The following is a 12,809-nucleotide window of genomic DNA, read 5'->3' on the forward strand; positions in this document are numbered from 1 at the left end:
AATCAAATGAAAACTATGGAAGATGCTATAAATACTTTCATACTCAATATTCAGCCAATATTTAATTTTCATGTTAAGCAAGCACATCATTTCATTAGCATACCAATTAGCTTTCTTCTTACTAAATGGTAAATAAATAATTGGTACATCAAAGGTTTTTTAAGTAATAAATTGATTTCTTATTTCTTATTAGTTTTTGACATATATCTTTTTTTTATTTCTAAGTGCCTGGGGTTGTTAGAAAATTTGTTCAGATAATTTTTAGAAGTAGAAAATTAAGGAAGTCCTATAGATATAGGATATCTCTATCTCTTAATTGATTCCTTTTCTGAAAACTAAAGCATAAGACATTACATACATGTTTGTCTTTGCTCCAGCCAAATTCCCAAGAGATACAGTCCCTCATGTCGGAGAAAGCATCGCAGCAGGAAGCTTGCTCACAAGTAGGTAGATCAGGACACACATACAAGAATACTGGGATTCATTTGACTGGTTCTTTTTTTTTCTTCTTCTTCTTCTTCTTTTTATTCTGGCTAAAACCCCGGCCTGCGGGAATGACTCTACTACATGCAAAGTGAATATTCCTTCCTCAGTTTAGCCTCTCTGAAACACCCCCATAGACTTGCATAGAGATATATGTCCCCTAGATACTTCTAAAGCTAGTCAAATTGGTAAAAAGGCCTAATCATCACACATGAGAATACTACTTTCATTTTAATACTGGGATCAAGATGAGGAGGAGGAGGAGGAGGATGAAGACGATGAAGATGATATCACACAGCAAACAAGGAATGTGTAATTTCCTCAACTCACTGAATAAACTGCTGAATAACTTTCCATAAACCAATTTACATGTTCCAAGGTTACATCATTATAACAACAGCATGGTATGATCAGCTATGCATATATTTTCCTTCTGTTTGTTGATTGTCATGAAAGTTTAGTACAATTTTGTTTGTCATAAGATGTTTTAAAATAAACATAAATAATAAAGAGTAACCCAAAGGGGTATTATTTATACTTTCATATGGGCTATCATCTTAAAAAACTAAAAGAGTAAGCAAAAAGATATCAGAGTAAACTGGTACTTGCCCTCCTATTTCTACCTCAACTCATCTTTTAAGTCCACTGTAAATCCTACTGGTTTTATAAGCCAATGCTCTGTATCCTTTTGAAGTATGAAACTGTAGTGATATGCTTCATCTCAAGACACTATAGAACTTACCTAAGGATTAAGTGTTCTGGATACCAGTCTTTTCATTAAGAAGTGCTATATTCTAGCCAGTCATGGTGGTGCGTGCCTTTAATCCCAGCACTCGGGAGACAGAGGCAGGCAGATTTCTGAGTTCCAGGCCAGCCTGGTCTACAAAGTGAGTTCCAGGACAGCCAGGGCTACAGAGAAACCCTGTCTTGAAAAACAAANAAAAAACAAACAAACAAAAAAAAACAAAAAAAAACAAAAAATTAAAAAAATAAAAGAGAGAGAGAGCGAGAGAGAGAGCTATATTCTATTAGAAGTATTTAGATTCTGTAACTTCTTACTAGGAACTACTTGTGTGTTTCTGCCTATGGGGCATTGAGAATGGGGAATGGTAGTTCTGAATTTGAGAGGATTTTGAAATTTTTAACAAAGCTGAACTATGTATTAGTTACGTGTTCAAGTCTCTTATCTGGATTTCTTTTTACTATCCTAAAAGAAAAACTCCTCTTCACTGCTCATGTACCATATTCTCTCTAATATAGGATCATTCCCTCCAATGTTCAAGCATTTCACCATTTTAGAAAAAGATTCTCTTCATCCTGTCACCCCAGATACTTCTCAGAATTCTCAGTTCTCCTCCATGGCAGCAGTTTGTCAATTTTTAAGAATGAATTTTTAAACAGAAAACTTCAAGTATGAGTTTGTTTATTTTATAGTAATAGAGATCAAATCCATGTGCAAAAGCACTACCAATGAGCTACAAATGCAGCCAAACAACAAAATATTTTCAAAGAGGTGTCTACACACAGCACCGTCATTTTTCTTATGTCCAACAGCTGTGCTTCTATGAATGTTCTTCTTATAAGTTGCCATTGTCAAACTGTCTATGAATACAAACTTTCAACAGCAATAAAAAATAACCACACCCTTTTGGCATACTCCCCAACTTTCTTAATACTTTTTGAATTTTAACATATATATATATATATATATGTTTTGTCTGTGTGTCTGCGTACCACATGCATGTCTGGTGCAGCCTCCTCTGCAGAGGAACATAGCAATTAAGTTCAGAGAGTCCCAAGTTATGCCTTGCAACATGATCACTACCTGTCACATTGGAGCCTTCACATTTAAATTAATAAAAATAAATTACATTAATAAAATTAAGCATTTATTTAATAAAATTAAAATGAATAATTGAACCCTATATCCCACCAACCCAATTTGTATTGTTCAAGAAAATGAGGTAGTTCAATCATTGGTGAAATGTCAATCGAATATTTCTCCATGGCAACACTCATAGGACTAGAACCACAGCTCTGCTCCTCCACCAGATAAATAACTTTAAGCAAGTTAGTCAGTCTCTCTTAACCTTGTTTTCCATTTCTGTAAAATGAAGATTCTAGTGTACACTACAGGGACTTGAGAGGTGGCTCAGCAGTTAAGAGCAATGGCTGCTCTCCAAAAGGACTTGGATCTAAGTCCCAGCACCAAACTATTGCCTCACAACTGCCTGTAGCTCTAACTTCAAGGTATCCTGGGATCCAAAGTCCTCTTATGCTACAAACACACACACATACACACACACACACATGCACGCGCGCATGCGAACTGTCACAATGAAAGTATTTTATACAGTTATTGCAGGTTAATCAATTTCTATTAGTTCTTTGAAAATTTTGTGCAATGAGTTTTTACCATATTCATTACCTCCAACCCTGTCCAGATCCATACACCCTTTCCTACTCACCCAATGTTGTATAGTCTTTTTTTCCTCACCTGTTAAGTTCAATTTGAGGTTCCCATATATTCACAGTTGTGTAGCCTTTTCACAGGAACATGATCTACCTACCAATGGCAAAAACCTTAAAGACAAACAACTCCCCATTTTTATCAGCTATTAGTTGCCAATAGCCCCTTGGTTAGGGGTGCCACTTTATATCCACCTCCTCTCATACAAAGAATAAGAGCTTTCAGAATGCCCAGCTAAATGCCCTTCTCTCAATATTTAGGGATCATTGCAATAAGGGGTAGGCGGGAAGACTACAATACCTATAGGCAGAGAATGAATACAAAGAATTATTACAGTATGCACAAGACCCATGTGAAAACAAAAAGGCTATTCTGGATACGGTTTGTCCCCCAAGAAAATTATGTGCTGAAAATATGGTCCTCACAGTCAGTGATGAGGTAGTGGGATCTTTAAGAGATGAGGCTTAGTTGGTAATGGCAGCTCCACCAACATAAGTGGGTGGATGCTGTTTTATGTCAGATCTCCAGAGCCCAGACTAGTTACCAAGAATGAGCAGGTTGTCAGAAAAGAGCCATAGTTGCTCTCTTTATCCTTGCACACATACACAAATTTTCTGTACAAACTCAATTCATTTTCTGCTTCCTCACCATGTCTTGATACATTCAGACACTGACGTTATACCAAGTTAAACATTTTGTCTTTATATATTATCCAGTAATGAGTAATCTGTTGTAGGAAGACAAAATATATTAAGACACAGGCTAATTAGCAGATTGATGCCAAGATATAATGGGTTGCTATATGGATAGTAAATGCCACATAGGTATTTTTATTCACTGAAAAGGGGTTTCCCTCTGTAGCCCTGGCTGCCTTGAAATTCACTCTGTAGATCAGGCTGAAACTCAAGAGATTTAACTGCTACCACCTCCTGTGTGATGGGATTAAAGGCATGTACCACCACTGCTCAGTTACATACTCACTAATTTTATGTGCTGGGAATTTCCAAGACTTAGAAGAAGCTTTCTTTTTACTCATTTTCCACAGCTGAGTAGATCTTCACCAGGTTGAAGCTCCATAGGAGGAACAACAATATGAACCAACCAGTACCTGCCAGAGCTCCCAGGGACTAAACCACCAACCAAAGAGTAACCATGGAGGGACCCATGGCTCCAGCTGCATGTGTTGCAGAGGATGGCCTTGTTGGACATCAATAGGAGGAGAGGCCCTTGGTCTTGAGAAGGCTCTATGCCTCAGTGTAGGGGAAAGCCTGGACAGGGAAGCGGGGGTGGGTAGGTTGGTGAGCCGGGGGAGAGGGGAGAGGATAGGGGATTTTCAAAGGTGAAACTAGGAAAAGGGACAATATTTGAAATGTAAATAAAGAAAATATCTAATGAAAATACAATAAATAAAATAAAAACTAAAGCTATCTTGATTGAAAAAAAAAAAGTAACTTCACCTGTTTGTAAACTAGACATTCACAGGGTGCTAGTCATTGTTATCACATTCCTCTTTGTAGCCATATTATACACATGCTAAGAACTCCCAATTTCTCAACTTATGGACAGACTCCTCAGTGAGCCCGATGGTTCGACATTCACATTTAGGCTAATAGACACAACTAACAAATGTCCGAACTGAGATTCCCTTTTCCTCTTCCAGTACCAACCACAGCAACTTCTCTTGTCTTCCCATTTCTAGTCTTCTCCTACCCACACCAATCCTATTATCTTTCACAATGGATGGAACATTTTAAAATGCACTCCTGTCCTTCACAGTCTACTGAAGATTAGGTCTAGCAACTCACACACAACTGACAGATATTCAAATCCCTGATATAAAATGGCATTGGAGCTTGATAGGAATCATACATTCTTTATGTATATTTTAGTCATCTCTAGATTACTTATAATATGTAATTCAATGTAAATTTTATGTAAGCAGTTGCTATACTCCATTATTTATAGATAAATAATGAAAAATGTACATCTGTAATACATGCAGAATTTTTATCAAATTTGTTTTTTCCATACTTGACTGAATCCAAATATAAAGAAACTAACCTGTGGATGCAAGGGACAAATATACTTTTCATTAAAAAAATTACATATATGGCTGTTGTATTCCTATCACCTTCTTCTCCCTCTTCTCCTTCTCCTTCTATATTCCCCATCAAATTCAGGATCTCCTTTTATAATTTTTATTGTTTTATGCATGCTTATATGTGTGTGTAAATATATATATATATATATATATATATATATATATACATACATACAACCTTTCAATGCTTGTGTGTGTATGTATTGTATTGGGAACTGACCACATGGAAATGGACAACCTACTGAGGGCTCACCCCACCAAAAAAATGATGAACTCTCCCTCTCTAGGCAGCCATTAATTGCCTTTACCCCTTCATCTAGGGGTGGAGCATTGTGAAATTTCTCCATCCCTGTTAACATGTCAAATGATGTTGATAAGGAATATTTGTAATCAGTCTACTTTATTCAGATAGCCAGCACCTGGGTTTTTTTTTTTCTGCCTAGTCTAAGACTATCCTCCTAACTGACTCTTCCACTTTTGCCATAACTTTCAAAATGATTCTCTGTAACTCCATCACAAGAACGTTTCGGGGGTGTAAATCACATCTTGTCTCTGTCCTTCATAAAATCGTGCAATGGCTTCCCATTTCAGATAAGATAAAACACAAAACTCTATAAAGTTGGATTGCCACTCACAACCATTTGGTCATCTATTATACTTCTTGTCACTCATTCAGCTTGAGTGAGCAACACTGATCTTCCAGTTCTCCAATATCTAAGTAATTTCCAATATATAGAATATTGTCCTGTCTCTGTGTGTAGAACTCTCTTTTTCCTGAATTTCTCCTGGTTAATTCTACCAATCTCTCAGGTTTCTTCTAAAAATCACAGATTGTTAGGGAGGTCTTCCTAATGTTTTCCCAATTGATGTAAGAATCTCCTCTACTATTATCACTTATAGAAACTGTCCTCCTGAGCTAGAGAAAGGACCCAAGAAGCTAAAGGGGTCGGCACCCCTATAGGAAGAACAACGATATGAAATAACCAGTACCCACCCCCAGAGCTGTGTCTCTAGTTGCACATGTAGCAGAGGATGGCCTAGTAAGCCATCATTGGGAGGAGAGGCCCTTGGTCTTGGGAAGATTATATGCCCCAGCACAGGAGAATGCCAGAGCCAGGAAATGGGAGTGAGTGGGTTGAGGAGCAGGGCATGGGGGAGGGTATAGGGGACTTTCAGGATAGCATTTGAAATGTAAATGAAGAAAATATCTAATAAAAAAAGAAAAGAAAAAAATAAACTGTCCTCCTTGTCACAGCAGTGACAACACTATAATTTGGCACCATGATAGTCCCTGTTCCTTCAAGAAGTGATGCAAAACCTTTGAATCCTCACTTGAAAACACAAGAGTGTTAGGTCAGGAAACTTGTATTGTGTGATCAGGTTTTTTGGCCTCTGATTCATTGTCTTTAGCTTGAAGAGGTAAGAGCAGATTTCTTTCAGTGTAAAGTATCATGCAAAAAGCATGATTTGTGTGTGTGTGTGTGTGTGTGTGTGTGTGTGTGCATCCAAAGTCTCTTCCATCACAGCACATCCATCCCAGTAAGGAAAACAGATGGGCAAATATGAACAAATGATTATACATTATGTACTACAAAGGAAACATATATAAATATATGGTAGTGAATGAACTTTGAGGTTTGTGTGTATGTGTATGGCCAGGGTGCTCGGGTGTTGGACTGTCTTCCTCAATCATTCTTCATATTACTTTTCTTGAGACAGTGTTCCTTCTGTGAATCTGGACTTCATCCATTAGCTAAGAATACTGCCCAATAAGCTTTTAAAATATGCCTGGCTCCAGGACTCCCAGTAGAGCGATAGAGACATCAAGCCAACCACAAAACTTTCAACCTAAAACTTATCCTGTATCCAAGTAATGCAGGCACAGGGGATGGAGCAGAGACTGAGGGAATGGCTGACCAATAACCAGCCAAACTTGAGACTCATCCATGGCTAAAAACCAATCCCTGATACTATTAATGATACTCTGTTATGCTTGCAGACAAGAGTCTAGCATGGCTGTCCTCTGAGAGGCTCCACCCAGTAGCTCACTCACACAGATGCAGACAATGACAGCTAAACAGCAGATGGAGCTTGGGGACTCTTATGGAAGAATAGGAGGGAGGATTGCTGGCCCCAAAGAGAATAGGAATTGCACAGGAAGATCAACAGAGTCAACTAACATGGACTCTTGGGGCTCTCAGAGACTGAACCACCAACCAATGATTGTACATGGGCTGGACCTAGGCTTCCCCACACATGTGTAGCAGATCTGCAGCTTGATCTTCATGTGGGTTCTGAACTACTGGAACGAGGCTATCACAAAAGCAGTTGCCTGAAGGTGGGATATGTTCTTCTAGCTGGGCTGTCTTATCTGGCCTCAGTGGGTGAGGAAGCACCTAGCCTTGCAAAGATGAGAAGCAACAGGGTGGGAGAATACCTGGAGGGGGTCACCTGCTCAGAAAGGAGAGGGGGCAGGGGGAAGCATCATGGNGAACATGACAGAAAGGAAGGCAGTGAGTGGCATATAAAGTTAATAAGTAAAAAATAATAATAAAATTAAATTTAAAAAGAGTGGTGTAAGCAGCAAAGGCTGCTCAGGACTGGAGGTTTTCTGGAATGTGGAATTTTCTGTGACAAATTCAGAAAATCTAAAACTACTTGGATTGAGATGGTCACCATTATTTAGAATTAGATTCATTGCAAACCAACAGTATCAATGGACAGCAAGTTGAGAATCACTGCCATAGATTAACTGCCTAATGGGCTCTCTCCATGACTCTCATGATATGAGCTTAAAACTTATTGGAAAGATGAAAATAATGCTACTACATAAAAGAGAATAAAATACAATAATGAATATAATGTTCATATACAATCACCATTTTGAGTGTGTATAACCTTTAAAACATGTAAATTACAGGTAACAGTTTCTTCTGCTGGAGACATAGTGAGATGTATTTAGGGTAGTGTGTGTAAAAATATCAATTGTATTTGAAGTGTTTTTTCTTTTTACTATTTAATATATAGAGCAGTAGATTTCATGGTTACATTTTCTAATGTATATCTATCAATATATTTTATACTTAGTCTCCTCATCCACAATGTTCCTCCTCTCCCTCTCCTTAGTCCTCTTCCTCCCTGACAGTCATTCTGTCTCCTGTCTTCATGTTTCAAACAGTCCACTATCTCTTCTTGCTCTTTTATCATTCTTTTATCTTTAATCATTCATTTAGACTTCCTCCACTCCCAAAGTCCTCTTCTTAGTTTGATGTCCTATTCACACAGACATAGATACCCTTAAATTCAAATTTAGGTTCAACATAAGGGATAAATTTATGATATCTTTCTTTGTATGTATGTGTCTTCTCCAGAAGTTGCTCCTTTACCCATTTCTTCTCTGCTATCCTCACTGGTTGTAATATAATCCATCTTAAGTATTATAAACATTGCATTTCCTCTCTTCTAACCAACACACAGAGGAAAGCAAGAAAATATGAATTCTGTGAATGAATCTCTCTTTTTCTGTCCCATTCTTTTATATTTCTCCTCAGGTAAGTGATAGAAAATAACACATACCAAAAATTTGTCTGCATGCCACATACTTCGAATTACTCTATAGTTACTTCCTCTACACTGACCAAAAGAGCCTGGATAAAAATGTATAAATCACATAGAAAGAGAATTAACAAAGGGGAATTTTAAAGCCATTCCCTACAAGTTTAAAAAAGCAAAAGAACTCGGACGAACATACCACCTCCTACATGCTGACAGCAGGACAATTGCAGACAAGTGCCATTAGTCACAGAGGACTCCACAAGAGGTAAATGTTTGAAGACATTTTTCCCATAAACCATCACTGCCATTCTGGCCATCCAGCCTTACCTAACTGAAATTGATTGGAGACATTCCCGCATGTTTGCATTACCTCCGGGCTGTTCCATCCTAAAGGATATAATGCACAGCCTGCACTTATCAGCAGCCCTGGAAAGAAAAGCACAGGCACATGTAGAAAAATAGAGCAGTTTTCCAGTCATCCTGACATCTACCCTGGGCTGCTTCACATTAATTCTGCCTTCCCAAAGCAGGCCTGACACTTAACTTTTTACTCTAAAATGCTTGATTTCTATCATACTGTCAATTCGACAGAATTCCTGTGTCATACCATAGGTAGTGGAGTGAGATAGATAGATAGATAGATGATAGACAGGAAGAGAGAGAGAGAGAGAGAGATCAACTCAAAGACAGAATAGTATAGGAAACTAAGGTTCATTTTACTCTTATAGCCATTTTTTCTTTGTTTTCATGCAGGGTTTCACTATGAGACCTTCTAGCAAACTCTCCATGAAGCTACTGAGCAGAGCTCCAAACTGCATCCATGTTGAGGAGGCTTCATGTGGTAAACAGGGCCCTATACTCTCTCTTTTTCAAAGTATTATTTCAACCAAAATCCAAGCCTCTTTCCCTCCTTTGACATCTATGTCCCTGCAATGATTAACTTTGACTGTCAATTTGGTGGGACTGAGAGTCACCTAAAAAGTACATTGCTGGGCATATCTGTGTGGGTCTTTCCAGAGAGATAACTGAGATGGGAAGAGACACCGTGGATGTAGATCACAGCATTCCTATGCATCAGTGTGCTGGAGCAAGTAAAGAGGGGAAAGGACGAACAGGAGCATTCATCTCTCTCTGCTTCCTAACAGAGCATGCAATGTGACTTTACACTCCAACCACCACTTGGAGGGGAGTTCTCAGTGCCACTGATTCTCATTGTGAGCAGAAATGAACCTCCTTAAGCTGTTGTAGGCTATTAATACAAACCCATTTGATGATCTCCCATTGGTTTTTTTTTTTTTTTTTTTTTTGTCATTATAGGGAAAGCCTATGGAATTTTAATTACAATCTTATTCTAAAAGCCACAGTTATAAGTCTGGGTTTACCTGCCACCATTCTATCCTAGGAGCACCTGATTCACATTTTATAACCCATGTCATGCCAGGCCTTTCACTTCAGTAATTTGGAACAAACACTGTCACATGGCACAAAATTCAAACAACTTAATTGGTTGGCCAGTTCTGGGTGCTGTTGCAGCCAGACCTCAAGAAAAGCAGGACTAGATTTTGACTTCTGAAATTTTTAATTAAGAAACATACAATGCATGATGGTGCATGATGGTAATCTAGGTCCTTTGGGAACCTAAGGCAGGAGAATTATGCTTCACACTGGGTTGCATGGCATGTTCAAGAGACTAGCCCAACAACTTAGGGAGATCCCGTCCTAAAGTATGAAGAAAAGACAAACAGGTAAGAGAAAACAAAACAAAACAAAACATAGAACTCCTAACATAATTAGCAGATAGCACAGACACGGGATAGAAACAAGGACCACGTAAGGGAATCAAGTTTCTGTGAAGCTAAAGTCACAATTTATGATCCCAGTCCGGGTAAGTTAGGAAAAGCAATTGGTAAAGCAAGTAGTGTCATTTCTTCTAGGTAGGTTTCTGGTCCCGATTTCACATTTCCTGATTTCAAGACCACCTGTAAAGTATGTACTGGCAGGAAGCAATGGACAGCAGAACACGGAAGCAGATGTGTGAGTAGTGGTGACTAAATGTCAAATTTGTAAGTTCCTGAATCCTGGATTGAGCTGGACAGTGACACAAAGGCCACTCACAGACTTCTGGCTTCATGTCACCTTCATTTCTCATTCTTTATCATAGACATCCTAGGAAGTTCATAGGGCACAATTTGCCTGATGAGCATCTTTAATTGAGCAACTGAGTTTGTCTGGCATATGGTAATCAGCTTTTCTCTGTCCCCAGTGATGCTATAAGAGAAATTAAGGAACTTAACATATAGCAAAAAGGGTTTAAAAATGGAAAGAAGAACTTTCCTGACAGTGAGAAGAACTTTGGAGACTAAAGAAAGGTTTAACACTCATTAATGTTTAACCCTCCCCCCTTCAATGGAAATCTTAAAATTAGAAAACATTCCTATCTGTCTTATAGTCTTCCAGGAAATGAAACTGGTCACTCAGAGACCAGACTTCTGAATTTATCCAGGGGCAATAAAACAAGACCCTTCCTTTCACCCTAGATAAACTGAAATGCTGTCATATGAGATAGTTCAGAGTACACACCATGGATAAAGACAAAAGTGAAAAGGAAAACCGAGTCCTTTCCTGTTGCAATAGGAAGAGTTAATAAGACTGAGAAGCTGGGTGTGGTGGCTCTTGCTAATAGCCTTTGGAGTCTGAGGCAGGGAAATCAGAATGGCTAAGTAGCTTGGGCTACACAGGAAGTAAGCTTTAGCTATAGAATATAGTCCTATCTCAAAGAAAAAAATGAGAGGGAAAGAGAGAGGGAGAGGGAGAGGGAGAGGGAGAGGGAGAGAGAGAGAGAGAGAGAGAGAGAAGGAAGGAAGGAAGGAAGGCAGGCAGGCAGGCAGGCAGGCAGGCAGGCAGGCAGACAGGCATGAACACAGGTAGATGAAGAAAGACAAACAGACATTTCACATTCTATCTAGAAATAGCTGGCCTTCTGAAGGAACTTTCTCAGTCAAGTTGTGAGATAATTCTGAATAGCTAGTACAATTATGGCATCTTTTCTAAGACATTGTGTTTATTTTTTAATTTATTTTTGGATTCCTTTTTTATTTTAAGAACTTCATATATAAGTACTACATTCACTTCATTTCCCTCCTCATTGTCTACCCTCCCACCTCTTCTGTCATAAAATCCTGCATAGAAGAAGACCTTTAGATATTACATCTGCATTCACAAGTTTATGTAGCTAGTTATTGGCAAGAAGTTTCTAATAAAAAAAAAGTAAGCCCTTACAGGCTCTATTATTCTAGAATTCATTTTTTCAAGAATGACTGCCTTTTAGGAAGAAAATCTCTACCATGCTTAGGAAATTTGAACACATGAGATCTGGACAGAATAACATGGCTTAGGAGAACATGTTCTGGAATCTGCCAAGAACTCAGTTAAAGTCCACCTGACTTTTGACAAGCTACTCGCTCTGTCTCAGTTACCTCCATTTTAAAATGGAAAGCATAAAAATACTATATCCTAGGCAGACACTCCAATGGCCAATGAGATTAATACATATCAAGTGGCATGTATTTCAAGTACTCAGCTAAGATTTGTTATTGTTAAACAACTACATTTTCCTGTAGCTCCTCTCCCAATTTCTAACCATATTCCTCTAATTGTTTCCTCACTTTGTTTTCATAACAGCTGAAAAGCTATGAAGTTGACCATTATTCCACTAAAATACTGCCAAATTAAAGGGATTATCTTGCAATTTTGCAGAGGTACATAGCAACAAAGCAGATGTCTTTGTGATGCATGGGTCCTGTCCCAACACACATCAACACACGTGGGTATTGCCTCAATTCCCATCCCTTGTAGAGTCTTTTAGATGCTAAGTATAATAGAATGTAAATACACTTAATGCACATATTTGACTTGTGACTGACTCTTAGTCTCAATACATTTTATTGTAGCTAGAAAAATTTGTCTTGGGAAGATGCATTTAAGAGGAAAATGAAATCACATGACAATCCTTCCTTAATTAGATTGACCCCAACAGTTGTCCTTGTCTATTTGGGATTATAACTAGCAACAGGGAAGCCATTTGCTAGTGCTGGAACCTGCAACTTTGTAAGAGAGTGACAACTGATTAAAAATGTACATTTGAGTTCTTTTGAGATTATACTCACTGATAAGTGGATATTAGCCCAGAAACTTAGAATA

General features: G+C 38.3%; 1 protein-coding gene across 2 annotated transcripts in view; it reads right to left on the reverse strand.

Moving 5' to 3' along the window:
• Positions 1 to 12,809, reverse strand: part of Lhfpl1 (LHFPL tetraspan subfamily member 1) — a 48,247-nt gene that overhangs the window by 16,470 nt on the left and 18,968 nt on the right. For both annotated transcript variants that reach the window (XM_021153961.1, XM_021153962.1), the window contains exon 3: positions 8,937 to 9,035. In XM_021153961.1, coding sequence (XP_021009620.1) covers positions 8,937 to 9,035 — 99 coding nt within the window. The remainder of the gene's footprint in view (positions 1 to 8,936; positions 9,036 to 12,809) is intronic.

Source organism: Mus caroli, chromosome X (assembly GCF_900094665.2).
Source record: "Mus caroli chromosome X, CAROLI_EIJ_v1.1, whole genome shotgun sequence".
In the NCBI taxonomy this organism is placed as follows: domain Eukaryota; kingdom Metazoa; phylum Chordata; class Mammalia; order Rodentia; family Muridae; genus Mus; species Mus caroli.